The sequence below is a fragment of the Marmota flaviventris genome, chromosome 2 (genome assembly GCF_047511675.1).
Source record: "Marmota flaviventris isolate mMarFla1 chromosome 2, mMarFla1.hap1, whole genome shotgun sequence".
Taxonomy (NCBI): Eukaryota; Metazoa; Chordata; class Mammalia; order Rodentia; family Sciuridae; genus Marmota; species Marmota flaviventris.
This window is the reverse complement of record NC_092499.1, coordinates 174,522,933-174,540,748: the sequence shown is the minus strand read 5'-3', so window position 1 is coordinate 174,540,748 and position 17,816 is coordinate 174,522,933. Positions and strand designations below refer to the sequence as shown.

Below are 17,816 nucleotides of genomic sequence, written 5' to 3'. Positions count from 1 at the left end.
GAACGTTCAGGATATTTACTTTATACTATTGTACATTTGAGCAGTTGATATGTTGGCTTGATTGTAATACCAAGTTATTTTTCTGGTGGGGAAGGGATGGAATCTTTGACCCCAGCTGGGGTGATATGCCATATGCCAGTTTTGCCTGGGGTCTAGAGGTCCATCAGGAGAACTGCCTCAGACCCTCACTGTGCCCTGGTGAAGCCATTCCCAGGGAGGGACTTAGGGGGTGTCAGGTGGCTGCCTTGCATTTCCTGCAGGCCTTTTTCTGATAAGGAAGGGTATACAACCCCAAGGATGTTTTAAAAAAAAAACAACGGGTCAGGGCAGAAAGCAGGTTGGGGTGGTACCCCTCAGTCCTAGTAGACCACTCCCAGGGTAAGTTTTGTGCTCCCAGGCAGCTCTGGAGAGTCTCTACTCCAGCATATGTTCTTCAGTCCTGGCAAGGTGGCCCAGGGCTGGGCTCAGCCGTTGAGAACATTGTCTTCCCCTGACCTGGGGCAGTGCTTCGCTTCCCTCTTGCCTGCCATACCTAGCTGGGTAGTTTACCCAGGAGGTACCAGCACCTCACCTATCCTCCTGGGTGGTCTCAGAGTGGGAGGGTGATGTCTGCCAGGGTCTTAAGTATGTGATGCTGGAGATCTGCCTGTCCCTTGCCTGTGATTCTGGATATGATCCTACCTACAGGGAACACCCAGGCTACTGAGGAAGGGACCCCCAAAGTAGAATCACACACCACATGTGTATAGTAGATACATGGAGTTTGGGGCAGGACACCCTGGTATTTGCTGATTGGCTTCTTCAGAGTTCTGTCCTGGGTGCACACTATGCTTTGTTTGCTTTATCTTTAGCTACCCATCCCCATATAGGACTATGGAGAATATACTTGTACCTAAGCCCATCACCACCACTCTGGAGCAGAATTATACCAGACTCCATGCCCTGCATCCAACCCAATTTGGCCTTTAACAACTCATCAAATGTAAAGTGGCATCTCTGTTGGCTTGCATTTCTTTGATTACCAAGGGTTTTGTTTGTTTTGCAGTGCTGGGAACAGAACACAGGGCCTTGACTGTTCTAGGCAAGCACTCTGCCACTGAGCTAAACTCCCAGTCCTACCAAAGGGTTTGAACATCTTTGCCATTCCTATTTTCTTTTTGGGCTACTTCTTCTGTCCTGTTGGGGTGTTTTTTTGTTTTTGTTTTTTTTTTATTGGATTGCAGGAATTCTTCACAGTCACTGAAGTCCAAAATACCTTCATCCTTGGGGACATTTGTTGAGCCAGAATCCTGCAAGGTAATGTGAGGGAAGTCTGGGAGCCAGGTGTTCATCTGCCACAGCTGCTGCCCCCAGGTACACAGAGAGGCTCTGCCTGAGCCTCAGATCCATACCACTTCTGCTGGCTGCCACTGTCATGGACCCTGACTAACCACCAAATGAATAAGCCAGAAACATGGCATTTTCTCCCTTCCATTAAACCAGTCCCCATGTCTTCCAATCTGCCATTCTCTCCTCAGACCCTCTGTCACTGCCCTATGCAGGGAGCAGTACAGCCCATGCTCTCCCCTGCAGCACTAGGCACAGCACCCCATAAGGCTGAAGCCCTATCCCCTCTGGGTCCTGGAACGTGTTATTCCTAGAGCATTTTCCCCACTGTGCTGGGCAACAGGGTGATGTTTTCACTGTTGGGCCAAGGTCCACTATGCAGGGCTGGAAGTGACAGCCCACAGGTAGTACTCAACATCAGTCCCCTTTATTCCACTTACACAGGACATGTTTCCCCACCCCAGATCTGGTTGGAGTAACAAGGAAGGATGTGGTACATAGAAGCACAGAAACAGGAGCTTTATTCTTTAATGTGCACACAGCGAGTTCCTTATACAATCAAGGAAATCTTTCTCTTTCAGGCATATGACTCTTTTATCAAAAGAAAATCCACCCTGCTTTTAGTCCCACCCTGGGCAGAAACTGCCCTGAGCCATGTTCCTGACCCAAAGCTAAAGGCTAATGAGGGGAGGAGTGAGTGTGCACACACTGAACCCCCACAATGTCCAGGCTCCCCAGGCCTGACAGCTGTGAGAACACAGCACAGAGAAACAACCCAGACCCCACACCTACACAGCCACAAAGCCAGCGTGGGAGGGTGGGGAGGGTTGGTTAAGTGGGTATGGCCAGGGCCTGCCAATCAGGGCCTGTGCTCAGCATCCATGGCATCCAAGTATTTGGCTTCAATAATTCGGGGCAGCAGGTTGTAGCTGGGGAGAGGAAGAACAGGCAGGAAGATAAGCCCTGAATAGAAAAGAGAAAGTAGGGGCACTACCCAGCCTACCCACCTCCCAACCCTAGATCAGTCCTCTTTCCCAGTACCCCAACTCCAGCTGTCCATACCGGATGGGGATCATGGCAATCATGATGAGGGGAAAGATCATTTTCATGTAGGGCAGGGAGCTCATGCCGAAGGCACACAGCAGAAGCAGCTGCAGGACCTGAAGGCCTGTGAAGTAGTGGATCTTCCTCTGGGGCACTCTCCGGATATAATGTGTGGGAGGGTACGATGTCTGCAGGCAGTGACCAGGTGTAGGCAGGGTTGGCCATGTCACCAACCCTACCTCCCTCCCAAGGCCAGGTACCCACCTGCTCTTTAAGCAGCAGGGCCACACGCGAGAAGAGCTGGTTGCCATCCAGGGAGGTGAGTGCAATATAGAGGAAGAGGCCATAGAGCACAGGCTTGGGGATCCACTGCAGTGGGAAGGGCAGCAGCAGCAAGGAGAGGCCCACCAGAACACTGGCACCCAGCGATGTCAGCCGCGTCTCCTTCACATTCACAATCCTGCAGGGGCCCAAACCAAAAGACCACATGGCCCACCTCAGGCCACATGTGGATGCAGGGCTACAGTACCTCTGGGCCCCATCCCTCCCTAGCTCACATGGCCTAAGGCTCCCCACCCTCCTCCAGAGTCCACATGGCTCTTTCCCCAGCTCTCTAGGAGCCACTCTCAAACTCACGTCTCGTAGATATGCCCATTCTCCACTCGCTCCTCCACTAAAGCCAGTGCTCGCACGTGCAATGGGGAGTGGGGGTAGGCAGCATGGATCCAGGGCAGCCCAAACAGTGACAGCCCTGTGTTGATGATGGCAAGGAGCAGGAGGTCCCAGTGGTAGGCAGTGCCCTTCACCAGCCTTTAGCATATGGACACATGTAGACAGAAACCTCATTAGCTCTCAGAGGGCTGGGCACTTACTCTCCCCACCCTTCCTGGTCCTATATACCTGTTCTCAGGTGCATTGACCAAAGCAGCCACCAGATTTTGCTCAATAAAGAAGAGGAGGGAGAGCAGGAAGCCAAGGCCCATGGTACTGCTGATGGCCCTCAGGGATAGTGAGTGCATCTTTGCCATCTCAAATAGGTTCTCACTGGGATTGTAGCGGAACTTGCTCACTGTAGCAGGAGACAGGATCCTGCTCAGACTGCAGTCTCCCCGCCCCAGCAAGCCCATACCACCCCCAATTAACGTAAGACCCCACTCACTCTCGATTTCCTGGAAGCCATAGGAGCTGATGAGGGAGAAGGTGAGCACCGCAATGGGCAGGGCACAGTCAGACAGGGTCTCGCGCACACACTGGTGCAGGTAGGGGCTGCAGACAGCCAGCAGATCAGCATGGCCCAGGGGCCATGTTGCCCTTCCCCTCACCCCAGGTCCCCCTCACCTTTTCTTGAACTGGTAGAGGGTGTAGCCCAGCCAAAGCGTGCCCAGCATGATGAGGAGGCTGAGCACTGCAGTTGCCCGGCCTGAATGTGTACCACTGGGACTTCCCGTCATGGCCAGCTCTGTAGGGCTGGCCAGGAAGCTGGTATTGAGGGTGGTGTGCAGGCTGGTGTTGAGGCTGGTACTGATGCCCAACAAACTCACTAAGGATGGAGTCCTTTTTGTATAGTAGTGGTGACCATAGTAGTACTTCCAGAAAACTGCAGAATGGGCCAACAGACCTCAGTCATACGGGCTGTGAAAGGTTGGGGCCCACCTTCCCAGTGAGAGAACGAGGAAATGAGAGAGAGGTAGGGACTCTGAAGGGACAGAGTGGGGCCTTGAAGGTAGAAAGCTCCTGAGGGGAGGTAGAGTGGGTGAGAAGCAGTAGAGAGCTCTGGCCTTTTATATCGACCAGGACCCCACTGACCTGCCCATCTACCCACTGTCCCCATACTCAGTCCTTGTTCCATCTCTGACACTGTCAGGCCTGTCCTTATTTTTGATCCTGTCTGGGGAAACCCTGTCACCCTCTAGCGCAGGGTCTGTTGCTCTCTGCCAATGAAGGATCCCAGAGTGCCCTTGACCATGGGAAGGAACAACCTTAGCTATGCCCAATGTGGCCACAACCCAGAGCCTCCCATCTCCATCTAGCTTCCTCTGCAGCAGATGACCACCAGCTCCGCACTCACTTTTGACCATGCCTTTGACAGCATCCAGCAAGAATGTGATGGAAATGAAGAGGGCAATGATCTCCTCTGTGGATCTGTCAGAAGCAACGTGCCTCATAAGATGGAGAGCATTGTTCAGAGAGGCCTCCCTTAGCATCTATATAGATCACCCTTCTCTCCCACTCTCTACATAGAGGACCAGGCCTTAGATTGCCCAATGAGCCCAACCCAGCTCCTTGGGGCAGCAAAAAAGGTAGGGGTACTCCATCCACCCCAGGATTACAGGGCTTTGGAAGCTGGCATAAGGACCCAGGTCCCTGGCCTTTAGAGTCCCCACAGCTCAGGAACGATAAGTCACCTCCTGAAGAGACTCATGACCAGGCTGAGGTTCAAGAAGGCATATAGTGCAAGGAAGAAACTGTTCCACAGGCCCGTCCATGCATAGAAAGAGTTGAAGTCCAGGTCATAGTCATCACAGATGACACGGATCACTGCAGGCAGTGGGGCAGGGTGGGCAGTCAGGGCCCAGCTGGGACCCAGGACCTTGGGCACCATCTCCCGCCTCAACCCCCCACTGCACCCTGGATGTAGATGGCCAGGGGTGCGGTTGTCAGCAGTATCACCAGTGGCTGCCCAGAGAAGAGCGCATATAACAGGCCTCCGATGCTCTGCCCAGCAATGGTCTTCTGCACATCTGTAGAGGTGGGGAGGTCAGGGTCCACCATAGCCCAGGACCCTGCCCAGCACACCCTGGCCAGCCCCAGCCCCTCACCGATGGCCCCGTTTGTGTTCTCATCATTGAGGGACCCAAAAGCGATCGTGGGCAGGAGACAGGCGAAGTAGAGGAACAGGGTGGTAGTGATGTATTTGCCCACAGCCTTGCTTTTCCCAATAATGCCTAGGAAAGGGGGATGGACAGAGGGTTTGTTGGGGATGCAGGACAGATACCCATGTGTCCCTGGATAAACTCTGATGAGCTACGGAGCCACCTACCATCAGTGAAATCCAGTGGGTACACAGGGAACCTGCGCATGATGTCTTCCCGGATACCCTTCCCAAAAGGAACAAAGTCCTTGCACTTTGGGGGCTAGGGAGAAGAGAAGAGTGCTTGTTAGCCCTGGCCAGCCCAGGCCCCCTCCCACCTATACCCACCAGTACCCTGTACCTGCGGGTGTTTGTGGGCATGAAGGGAAAACACGCTGTATTCCTTCATTCCTGGCATCACCATGGTGAGCAGCTGTCTCTGATGCACCAAGGCCTCCTTGAATTCTTCCTCTGTGCGGGTCTTCAGGAGCTTCTGGCGGAAGGTGATGTCAGAGAACATGGTGGCAAATGTGCGTGCCACCTCCATTGCAGTCTTGGTGCTTTTCTGGGAGGTGGAGGATGGAAGAGTTGTACTACAGCCTGTGTAGAAAGAGGAAGCCCTGCCCTTGCCAAACACAGGCATTCCTAAGCAGGTGGCAGGTGCTCTTCCTGTGTACTGACAGTGAATTTTGTTCCCCCAAAGTCCAGGCATTAGTGAACTCCATCACAAATTCCACCAGTCAGAAGATCATAAGGACAACCATCAAGGTAGTATTGTTTTTAATTTTATATATTTATTTATTTTTAATTGTCAATGGACCTTTATTTATTTATATGTGGTGCTGAGAATTGAACCCAGTGCCTCACTCATGCTAGGCAAGTGCTCTACCACTGAGCCACAACCCCAGCCCCATGGTATATTTTTCTTTTTTGGATACTGGGGATTGAACTCAGGGCACTCAACCACTGAGTCACATCCCCAGCCCTATTTTCTAAATAAAAGAGACAGGATCTCACTGAGTTGCTCAGCACCTCTCTTTTGCTGAGGCTGGCTATGAACTTGTGATCCTCCTGCCTCAGCCTCCTGAGCTGCTGGGATTACAGCATGTGCCAAGGCGCCCCGAGCTAGTATTTTTCTTATAAATTTAGGCATAGTCTTCTAAGCAACAAAATCTTTGGGATCAGCTGGGCATAAGCCTATAATCCCACTTGGAAATTTGAAGCAGAAGAATCCTAAGTTCAAGGCCAGCCTAGGCAACCCTGCCAATCAATCAATCAATGGATAAAGAGATAAAAATAGATAAGTAGATAAAAATAGATAAATAAATAAATAAATAAATAAATAAAGCTGGGTGCACTGGTACACACTGGCTCGGGAAGCTGAAGCTATTCTGGCCATCCTCCCTCTCTTCCTCAGCACAGTAACATAGACAGCATGTTTAAAATGTCCCTTGGCAGGGACATTCCCCTCAGTACCTCTTTGCCTACAGAGAGAGAGAGGAAGGAGCCTGTATCAGAGGCAGAGGCAAAATCCTCAAGAAGAAAATGGAGAACCCACTGAGCACATACTGGGCTCAGTGGTAGAGCACCTCCTGCCCAGTATGTGCATGGTCCTGGGTTCAATCCCTAGGACTACATTAAAAAACAAACTAATGGCTTAAATGTTAAGGTCCTTTCAAGGCCTGGGTCAAAATTTCCTATTCAGAATTTTAAAATCCTTTTCCTTTTAGAGAGTACCTCCAAAATGTACTAGCTTCAGCCTGTACAAAGGCAGAGTGCTCCTGACCAAGTTGTATACAGCCCAAGAAGGAACAAAGATCCTTGGCCAGAAAATCAGTCAATGAGAAGAAGGATGAGGTCGGGGAATGCAGGACAAAGAAAGGCAGTAATGTTGGAATCAATAATTGTAAAACCATTCTTTTCAGTCAAGAAGGAAAGACAAAGTTTGGGGCAAACTCTGGGGAAATTCGGACTTAACAGAGACATAACAAGGATGTTTCTGATAACTGTTAGGCAGACAGGAAGAGGAGGGGTGAGGTGATCTTCAGAGAAGCTCCCAAGGAGAGGGCAGGGCAACCTGGGACTCTGTCCCCAAAGAAGCACAGGCACCTCCAAGTCCTGCACTCACCATCTTGGGTGGGGCCAGCACCAGGATGACAAAGCGAACCTCACAGGAGTTTTCCCCCCAGTTCTGTGGGCGAACCAGGCGGCTGATGCACACATGCCGCTTCTGTAAGGCCTTCATGGTGCAGCTGGCAAGAGACAGAAGGGCACACAGAACACAATTGCCACCCTTGGAAGCCAGGGCCACACCCACCCAGAAACTCTTGACTTTGACAACTAGTGGCCAAAAAAGGGACAAAATGGGTTGGATTGCTTGGACCCTGTCCTCCCAAACTGGATGTACCACCAGATTTGTGTCATTCCTGGGTGGGTCAGCCTCTGCAGGGGTATAAAATGCTTAGCTCCAGTATAACAAGTAGAGGGGCCAAATGTGGTGGCCACAATTTGGCAACTCACATGATACAGAGCCACGACTGCTGATATTGCACCCCTGTGACTGTAGCAGTAACTCCTTGGATGGTATCCGACAGCAGGTGGACTGAGGAAAGAGTAGAGGGGAGAGGGAAGAAGGTATCTGCAGTTGCCCACACAAGCCTCCCCTGCACAGGCAGGAAATAGGCCTTACCTTTACCCTCCATGGGGGCCCCAGCATCTGTAAAGAGCTTGGCCATGAGTAGGTCCAAGTTGCAGTCAGGTTCAGCGTGGTTGGGGTCTTGAGCAAAGCGGCTTAGCATGGTCCGCAGCACATCATCCAGTGAAGTAGCCGTCTCATCCAGGATGATGCTGGCCTGTGCCAGGAAGCCATCCAGATCCCGGTGTGCACGTATCTCTTCCCCAAAGTTCTTTAACTTCAGGTACTGTGAGAACCCCAAGCACAGAACCCTCAGGCCCATAAATGAGACTGCTATCCCTGCCAGGGCCCCTCTTCTTTAATGGTCTCTGGCTGCCCCAACCTACCAGGACCAACAACCCTTTCCAGGAGGGAAGGCCCAGCTTGAGCTGGTTTGAGATCCCAGTTTAGGAATTCCTTTAGGCAAGGACAAAAAGGAACAGCATGAGGGATCTAAAAGCAGCAGCTCCCTCTACCCCAACTAGAAACCTCGGGACTGCCCTACAGGATGGGGCCCTCACCTTGCGGGAGGTATGTAGGAGCACACAGCCACCGGCTGTCTCTTCACTACCTAGAGAAAAGGTAGGAGAGTTCAGGGTACCATCCCACCTCTGAGGGTCTCTCTTGGTAAAATTGGGCCATTTTTGCCCAAGTTCCTGCCCTCCTCCAGCCTGCCCCTGCTGCAGCCCCATACCAGATTTAGAGGGCTGCACCTCAAGGTTGACATTGACAAAAAACCGGATGCTCTCGCCAGATACAATGGAGGAGTTGACTGTGTCGAAGGCTTCATCCCCCAGGCTCTCCTCCCGGACCTCAGAGGTATCCTCCAAGTCATTCTTGAAGCAGCCCAGAGATGCAGCTGTCACACCAAGAGAGATCCAAGAGGGCCTCGTCATCAGTCCTGCGTGTCAGAAGGAGGAGCTCCAAGCCCCAGGAGCAGGCATCTCTAGACTTTTCCATAGGGCACATTCAGTGAATGATTAGAGGTCTCTTGCAGGCCAGAAAAGAAGCCTTGGCCAAGGGAAGCAGAACTTCTAATCTGCCCAGCCCCACTCAGAGTGTGGCAACTAGCACACAGCTGGAGCCCCCAGCCGGGTGACTTTATCCAATGTTTTCCAGCTGCAAGAACCAGGTCCCTGCACTGTTCTGGCCCTTTAGCTTGAGAACAATGTCTGTTCTACAAACTTTGGACCAAGCACAAGTGAGACAATACAGATAAGACTGTCTAGCACCTGCCCTCCCACAATCCATAGGCTAGAGGGCCCATGAGAAGGCAGAGCTGCTGGAGTAGCCAGATGACCTCCTCTACCCCAACTGCTTTGTTGGCATAGAGCCTAGAGTTCCTCCTCCCAGGGAGGATAGGAGAGCTAAACATCAAGGCTGAGAGACCCAGTCCAGACATGTGGCACAAGGAGGCAAGAGAGCTTGAGAAAGAGCCAGGGGGTGGCCTCTAGGAGGTTCACATCAGCCCTGTTCCCATCATGCCCCTCCTCCTCCATGATGCCAGACACCCAGGCAAAGATCCTGCTGCCCCTCAATTCCTACAGTATCCCCCACCACTCTGCCACACCCCTGGCAGGCCTCCTTCTATAAGACTTCCTAGCAACATGCAAATATTCCTCTTCCCTGAACCCTGCTCTGACTCTCTGTAGGATCACAGCCTGACCCGCCCTGCCTCTCTTCTAGACTAGCTGTTATCTCTTTCAGACAGTTCTATGACTGGTTCCCCATTTGTGGGTGCCCCCCAAAAAGAGGTCCTCGTAGTCAGACCTCCCTAATGCCTGACAAACACCTGTGCAGGGACAGGGACGGGTCACCAGCACATCTACACCTGCAGTGACTCACCCTGACTCATTTCCACTCCCACCCGTCAGTTTCCTCCACACATTCCAGGCCTTGTTCCCTCAATGTCCTGCACTCAGGGACTGGTGACCCCAGCCCCAGGTCTGCACTGTATCCACAGCCCAGAGAACTATTGGGTCAAAAGATGTCCTCTGTGCTTCTGTCATAGTGTTCATGACAAACTGCCATTCCTGCCTTGTTTAAAACCACCTGTCCCCCAACCCCAATCTGCCCCAGTCTCCCCTTTGCCACCCCTATTAGCACCCACTAAACCCCATAACTGTTGTCTTCTCCCTCTACCCTGGGTTTTACCTTTTATCAGACTCAGCTCTTGGACCCCAGTTAAGGACCTACCCAGCTAGAGTCACCAGGTCCATGAATGTGGTCCTGCCATGCCATGTCCTCATCCCTATCATATAGTGTAGCCACATAACTAATCTGCATGCCAGGCATCCTGGCCCACAGAGCCTCCATACCCTGGGGATCCTGGGTAAAAGCACATCCCCACTATGTTTAAGCATGGCCCCACTAAACAACCCTCTGATAGCCAGGCCAGTTCATGGGGCTGGGTATAGGACAGGCAGCCCAGAGCCAGCCCAGACATGATAAGGGCAGCTAAACCTATGCAAGCAGGGACAACTGATGCCCAGAGAGGTTAGGCTTTCTTAAAGGGACAGCTTCAGCCCCTCCCTCTGGGGGGAAGGTGAGGAATAAAGAAATATACAACATTTGGCCTAAGGATCCAGCCAGATATCCAGTGCATTGTAGCAGTGAACTATGGGAGCGAACACCAGGTGGTGCCAGTAACCCAGGAGAAGGAGCAGACAGCCCTCCCAAGGACCACAGCACCCCCAGGGACTGCCAATGCCAGTATAATCAGCTGCCCCTCTTATCACATCACAACCTCCTGCAAGATGGGATCCAAAGGAATTCCAGTACCAGTACTGAACCAGATAGATGGCAAACACCATGGGAACACTGGTATGTAGACAAAAATCCCCTAGAGACTTCTGATAAAGAAACTTCCCATATACACACCTGAAAAATATTCACTGGAATCCTCAAGGTATCCATTCTGTGACATGACGGAAGAGTTTTCTGCAAGGAAAGCCAAACAACTGCCACCAGCCCCTCTGCTGTGTCCACCTGCAACTTACCCTGCTGATTCCTTCTTTTCTGTCCCAAGAACCTGCCCCAGGCCACCCTGGGGAAAAAAAGAGGGAGGGGACAGCAACACTAGGGAGAGGGGGGGCCCCCTGCAGACCCAAAGTCAGCCTTAACTTAAGGAATTAAATTCCTTAGCCCATCTGCTAGCGGTTGCCCAGGTGTGCAAGGGGTGAGGAGGAACCTTCTCAGGAGGTCTTCCCCATCAAATTATGAACAGTGCCCAGTTAAATCAATAATCCAGGTTTCATTAGAATCCAGCCCTGGCCTTCGGAACTGGAGGGAGGAGACTAAAACCAGCCTTTCTCCCAGGCTCCCGCACTGCCAAACCCACACTTGGGCCGGGACCCTTCTCTCTGCACATCTCTCCTCTCCCTCAAATCCATCCCAGGGGCCACTAACACCCATCGAAGTTCCTCACGTGCCAAGGATAACCCAGGGCGACCAGCAATGGCCTCCTCCCTTGGGCGACTACACTATTCTGGGCCGTCTGGGAGGAGGAGCCCTTGGTCGGGGAGGGAGAAGGGGCGGGGTGTGTGTATTTGTGGGGATTCTGTGCACACTCCAGCGCGGGCCCCGGATGGTCCTGGCTGTTTGTGCCTCACTGCAAGGAAGGAAGCACAGGAGGGGCCGCGTGCACGAAAGGAAAACGGCTCTATGCTAGCAGACCTGGGGATCGATCCGGGGCAGGATGCGGATGTACGCGCGAGGTGGGAGCTGGCTGCATCCAGAAGGAAGGGAGCGGGGCGGTAAAGGTAGCGTCCAAGGTCGCTGGGACCGGCAGCACCTACTCTCATCCCGCACACCACGTGCAGGTAAATGGCCGGACAACCCGGCTTCTGGCTAGGTCCCTCAGATGTCTGGGCGAACCAGAGGCTGCTGCGGTCTCGCCGAGCACCGCCAGAGGCCCGGGACCCCAGCAGCCGGCGGCCTCCCCGGCAGCGCCCGACAGAAGGTGCCAGACAAAACATGAGATGAGGCTTTCTCAGGCGGCGGCGTGCCGGGCTCGGAAGAGCTCTGCGCTCGGGGGTGCTGGGGACCCCACAGTTCCACCCTGCCCACCTCCAAGCCCCCCAACCCTTCACTGCCTACAACATTCGTTTAATTTCAAGACGGCGAGGGCAGAGCCTTCAGCCCAGCGCGTAGTGCCCACAAACCCGTTCCCGGGCCATCCCACGCCTCGCGCGCGACCATCCCGACTCTAGTTCTCGCGCGGCCGAACTCACACCCGGACTCCCGCCCCAGGCTGATAAGTCCCCACAGCCTTTCGCCCCGGGTCCGCGCAGGCTGGCTACAGCAGCTTTTTCCGCGACGGTGCCCCGACGGCTCCTGTCTCCGCCTAACACAGAGACCTTCCCGCCAGGCCTCCGCCTCACCAGCGGGTTCGAGCACCCACCACACGGCTGGAGACGGAACACGTGCCCGGTGGCCATGGCCTGGGCAATTAGCCACCAGACAGCTACGCACACGCACACGCCCGGGCTTCTCACCCGTGCACTGGCGCTTCGAGACCCTTAACTTGGCGTCTCCAGCACGTCAAGGGCGGGAGCCGGCGACACACCCCCGCGCCGCGCCTGGGTCCTAATGCCGCTCAGATGCCCCGCCCGGGAGCGAGAGGCAGTGCCTCGGAGGGCGGGGTCCCAACCAACCGCCCGGCGCCCTCACCCGCTAGAGGGCTGCTCCTGGGAGCCCGCGACGACCTGGCCAGACGTCTAGACCCGACTCCTTCGGGCCCCGCGCGATAACCCAGGTGTTGTAGGGTTAGGGCCTGGGTAGGACTGGGAACTTTCTGAGAGTTTTATAGGACCACAGACCCACGGAGTTGTGCGACTGCGGCGGGTCTACGAAGGCGTCGTGGGCGTCCGCTTTAAAAGCGTCGTTGGCCCCACCCCCTTTGCTGGGGATCCTCCGCGCGGGCACGCCCGCTGGCTGTCCCGCCTCCTCCATTCAGCGTTGAAGATCGGGCCAGGATTTAATTCGGTTCTTCTTTTTCTTCTCCTTCTCCAGGAACTTCGCCCTATCTAGCTAGATTCGCCGGCGTGTGTCCCTGGGTTCCGCCCTGGCCCGCCGAGCCGGCGGCGCTCCTGGTTTGGCGGCGTCGGGTTTGCTCGCAACGCATCTCCGCTCTCTCCTATCCAAAATGGCCCCGCCGCCCTCTTTCTCTTCCTGGACTGGCGGGAACCGGGTCTTCTGCAAATAGTGTGTGTGCATGTGTGGAGGGAGGCGGTGGCGCGCTGGGTTCTGGCAAGCCCAGTCGGTGCGATGAACCCCGACCTGACTCAGTGGTTTCCCAGCCAACAAGATTCCTCAGCCCTAAGGCCTCATTTGCCCCAGGAACACATACCCTGGTGGAGTGCTAGTTCCTCAACCTCCTCCACACTCTGGTCGCTAGCAGAGAACTGTAGCAACCCGGTGCCCCTATCCGCTGCTGGGACAGAGTCCTCTGCCCTGCACCCAAATAGTGGAAGAGGGGAAGGCAGAGGGCGCATCCATCTCTATGCTAGAGATGTATGACAGCCCCCAAAGTAGAGTTGGGGGAATGTGGGGATGGGAGTCGAGGATGGCCTGGAATCCCCCGCTCACACCTTCTACTCCAGAAGCTCCAAATGGGATTTGAACAATTGAGAGATGGCCCTATGCTTTTTTTGTTGGGGTGAGCACGCCCTGGGAGGAGAAATGGGGTCATACGTGCACCCTGTGCATGGGAACTTCTCTAAACATCTTCCAGCTACGGTTCCAGCAGAGGGGAGGGACACCTTCCTGGTATCATGAGGCAGCAAGATGAGTGGGCGGGGGAGTGCAAAGCCCGCTGACATGCCTGGGGAGCAAGTATGGATGGGCAGGCACAGGCTTAGACCCCTGAAAATCCACCTTTTCACCCCCATTTGGGAATATCTTGGCTTCTGCGTCTGCTCCCAGCAGTGCTCAAATGCCTGGTCTTTCTAACCCAGCTGTTCCAGGAAACCACCTGGAACCTTCTCTCCCCCTTATCACAGCCTCCCCCTCCCTTATCAAAGGACCTCACCCCTCAGCTCACTGAGCAAAGTGGAGTCCATAGTAAGCCTTCCTCCAGTGTCTGTGGCCCCCTCTGCACACTTCTCCCTGTCTTTCAGAGAAACTGACACTGACCCCTTTCTGCTTCAGCTTCCTGTGCTCTGGCCCCTACTGCCTCCAGATTCTGACTTGCTATCAGAGTTTTTTCCCTTTAGTCCTTACACCTACCTCCCCTCTTCCTGGATCAGAGACTGTGAGTAAATACAGAAGCCTAGGCCTCCATACCTATGCCCCCACTGGGTCCTTAAAACTGGCAGGTAGGCTAAGGGACCCAGACATAGACCCAGACATCTCTCATTTTCTCCTTGGGGCCTCTAAATTCGTTGGGTTGTGAACGCAAAACCCTGTAGAACCACTAGATTTTATGAGGCACCTAACTCTTTCCAAAGTGCCTCCAGTTCCATTTGCCTCTTGTTTGGTACCAGGGATTGAATTCAGGCATACTTAATCACTAAGCCACATCCCTAGTCCTTTTTATTTTTTTATTTTGAGACAGGGTCTTCTAGATTGCTTAGGACCTCCATAAGTTGCTGAGACTGGCTTTGAACTTGTGATCCTTCTGCCTCAGGCTCCTGAATTGCTGAGATTACAGGTGTTTGCCACTACACCTGGTTCCATTTGCTTCTTTTTTTAAAAAATATTTTTTTAGTTGTAGATGGACACAATATTTTTATTTTTATGGGGTGCTGGGGATCGAACTCAGGATCTCACACATGCAAAAAAAGCACTCTACCCCTGAGCTATAATCTCAGCCCTTGCATTTGCCTCTTAAACCACTTAATTTTTTGTCTGCCATTAGAATCTAGGTTGAGAAATAACGGTATAGTATCCCACTGAAATATCTAAACATGCTGATCATGGTGGCACATGCCTATATTCCCAGCTACTTGAGAGGCTGGGGTAGGAGGTGCCAGTCACCAGGAAATTCCAGGCCAGCCTTGGCAATTTAGCAAGACCTAATAATAATTTTTTTAAAGTGGGGAGACTGGGGATGTAGTGCAGCACTTGCCTAGCGCATGTGAGGCCTTGGGTTCAATCCCAGCACCACAGAAACAAAACAAAACAAAAAACACTCTTTGTGTTCAATCCCCTCCACCCCTACTGGGACAACAAACAAAAAATGACAAAATCATAGAATTTACAGGGAAATGGATGGCATTAGAGCAGATTATGCTAAGTGAAGCTAGCCAATCCCTAAAAAACAAATGCCAAATGTCTTCTTTGATATAAGGAGGGTAACTAAGAACAGAGTAGGGTCGAAGAGCATGAGAAGAAGATTAACATTAAGCAGGGATGAGAGGTGGGAGGGAAAGGGAGAGAGAAGGGAAAATGCATGGAAATGGAAGGAGACCCTCAGAGTTATACAAAAGTACATACAAGAGGAAGTGAGGGGAAGGGGAAAAATAATACAAGGGGGACAAACGAATGTCAGTAGAGGGGGCAGAGAGAGAAGAGGGGAGGGGAGGGGAGGGGAGGGGGGATAGTAGAGGATAGGAAAGGCAGCAGAATACAACAGACACTAGTATGGCAATATGTAAATCAATGGATGTGCAACTGATGTGATTCTGCAATCTGTATATGGGGTAAAAATGGGAGCTCATAACCCACTTGAATCAAATTGTGAAATATGATATATCAAGAACTATGTAATGTTTTGAACAGCCAACAATAAAAAATTAAAAAAAAAAAAACTCATTCCCTAGAACTCCTTTCCTATCCAGCTAGCGCCCATTCCTCAGCCACAATTTAGAGTGAACTTCTCCAATTAGCCCCTTTCCCTACATTTCAGTGCACCACCTTGCAATGTAACCTGCTCTCCAAGGTCACCCTTCTTAAGTTTCCTTGCCCCTCCCATAACAGCACCGGGGCGCAGTGTTTTCTTCTCTGCCTCTGAGAGCCCGCTCACATTTCCTCACCCTTGGCAGTCTGCCAGCCACAGCTGATTGTCATATTTCTATCTCCTGTCACAGCTCCTGATTTTCATGTGCCACGGCTTACCTGCCCTATTCTCCATAAATATATGGATAGTTAATATGCAAATCAAATGAAATTCATGTAGAACAGGACCCCTGAACCTACCATGCACCTAGCCAGCTGCTCTAGACCTGATAATCACTCCATCCATCTACATGGAATCCTCCAGGAAATTTTGTTGCCTCTACCTTCAAAACTGAATTTGTCAGTCAGGCATGGTGGCACATACCTGGAATCCCAGCGACTTGGGAGGCTGAGACAGAAGGATGACAAGTTCAAAACCAGCCTCAGCAAAAGCATAGAGCTGAGAATGTGGCTCAGTAGTCGAGTGTCCCTGAGTTCAATCCCCAGTACCAAAACAAACAAAAACAAAAAACTGAATTTGTCCACTTGCACCTCAAGGTTGGCCATTATGTGGCCTTCTGGCTAGTGCCTTCATCCTGCTCCCATCCACTGACCATTAGCTACTCTTTATCTCTGATGCCTTTCCACCCACTTAGCACCCATTTTCCTATCTCCTGTCAAGAAGCTCCTGAGTTCCACACACCATAGCCTGCTTGCCCCATACCTTAGACTTACCCGGATAGCTAATATACAAATCAAATGAAATGCATGGCGTGACCTATGGAGGTGGGGCTACTGTACAACCTGGACTCTGCCTATTTCCCTAGTTAATGGTACACCTGCTTTCCCCAGGAGTGCAGCACTGCAGCTGCAATGGTTGCTGGCTGGTTCTTGGACCCACAACTAGCTCCTACCTGCCTCAAGGCCTCCATAATCCATGTCCCCTGGCTCTTACCATGGCTTATTTCACCCTTCAGATCCTAGGGACCTTCCCTGATCTAATTGTCTAGTTTTCTGCTGCCTTTCTTTCACAGATCCTCATGGCCCCAAAGTCTGGAGTTGTTCCTTCTTTTTACTATACTGCCCCAGCCCTACATGAGCACCCTGAGAGTAGGCCCGTTTGTCCTTTAACAGTTCAGCACCCGGTAGAGTAGGTGCTCAATAAACCTATGACATTTTGAAGGCTATCTCTTTGGATAGGTTTCAGAGGCATTTCAAGCCAGTGATGCTCCCAGATGACTTCCTCTCTGTCCTCTACCCTCACACTCAGGCTTTCTAGCCTTGCCCAATGGGTGCCCCAGGCAAATACTCCTGATTCCTTCCTTTCACCCCAGACTTTCCTGAGTCCTTTTATTTCTGCCTCCTGCCTGTCCCATCTTGGTGGCTCTTACTGTTCTTGTTCAAGACCCTGAGCAAGCCTTGAAGCAGCAGCTCTTCACCGGGATTCCCACTGCCCTGAGTTACATGTTCTCAGCCCCTCACAGCCCTTCTCCGCAACTTCATGGGCTGTGCTGCTGTTGCTGGGAGGAGAGATGCTGTTCCAGACTATCGTTCTGTGTGAGGATAGTCTTGTCATCTCTAATGGTTACTTATTTGTGGAAGCTCCATACTCAGCTAAGTAACAGGCCCAGGGGCTGGGTTCAGCTGCCCACTGAATCAACATCCTGATACTTCTTGGTTGTCCAAGTGGACCTCACCAGCCTGTTCCTCTCCAATTCCTTGTTTAACAGACTGCCTTCCCCCAGTGCTTTTCCCCATCCCTTCAGCTTTTACTTTTGATCCATGGAAGCTCAGCATGAGACTAGACAAAATTGGTAAAGCCCAGACAGATGGAGAAGGGAGCAGAGTCTCACACTGGCTTCCATTCTCTTAACCAATAGGGTTCTGTTCCCCTCAGGATGACATCCTTCTGTCCCCTCTTCCCCAATTCATACTACCTAAGAATTCAGCACTGGGCAGGAGTCTAAGGACTCTCAGCTTACTGATTCAATCTAGCCAGCAGACTACTGGGCAGGAAGGTTCTGCCTTTCTGCCTTCTGATCT

The 17,816-nt window shown here is 52.4% G+C and overlaps 1 protein-coding gene across 2 annotated transcripts; it reads right to left on the bottom strand.

Annotated features, from left to right (window-relative positions):
- Positions 1-1,824: 1,824 nt before the first annotated feature.
- On the bottom strand, positions 1,825-12,727 carry Slc4a11 (solute carrier family 4 member 11). Of its 2 annotated transcripts, XM_027922483.3 has the most exons (20): positions 12,567-12,727; positions 10,776-10,835; positions 8,590-8,754; positions 8,417-8,466; positions 7,911-8,142; positions 7,742-7,823; positions 7,350-7,473; positions 5,583-5,786; positions 5,411-5,504; positions 5,190-5,315; positions 4,998-5,111; positions 4,776-4,908; positions 4,439-4,512; positions 3,709-3,967; positions 3,530-3,636; positions 3,271-3,439; positions 3,007-3,180; positions 2,635-2,830; positions 2,389-2,558; positions 1,825-2,255 (listed from the first exon to the last, which is right to left on the bottom strand). In XM_027922483.3, the coding sequence occupies exons 2-20, from the start codon at positions 10,819-10,821 to the stop codon at positions 2,186-2,188; spliced, it is 2,589 nt and encodes an 862-aa protein (XP_027778284.1). In that variant the 5' UTR covers positions 10,822-10,835; positions 12,567-12,727; the 3' UTR covers positions 1,825-2,185. The 2 variants fall into 2 exon arrangements, with proteins under 2 accessions (XP_027778284.1, XP_071464895.1); XM_071608794.1 differs by lacking the exons at positions 8,590-8,754; positions 10,776-10,835; positions 12,567-12,727 and adding an exon at positions 8,243-8,312 and having other exon boundaries at positions 8,417-8,456.
- Positions 12,728-17,816: the final 5,089 nt, after the last annotated feature.

Excerpts from the sequence above, each read along its gene's own strand:
- Slc4a11 (XM_027922483.3), bottom strand. The coding sequence starts at position 10,821 with ATGTCACAGAATGGATACCTTGAGGATTCCAGTGAATATTTTTCAG. Across the intron at positions 5,505-5,582 it reads ATGCCCACAAACACCCGCAG|CCCCCAAAGTGCAAGGACTT; the intron begins GTACAGGGTACT and ends TCTTCTCCCTAG. Across the intron at positions 3,181-3,270 it reads GTCAATGCACCTGAGAACAG|GCTGGTGAAGGGCACTGCCT; the intron begins GTATATAGGACC and ends CATATGCTAAAG.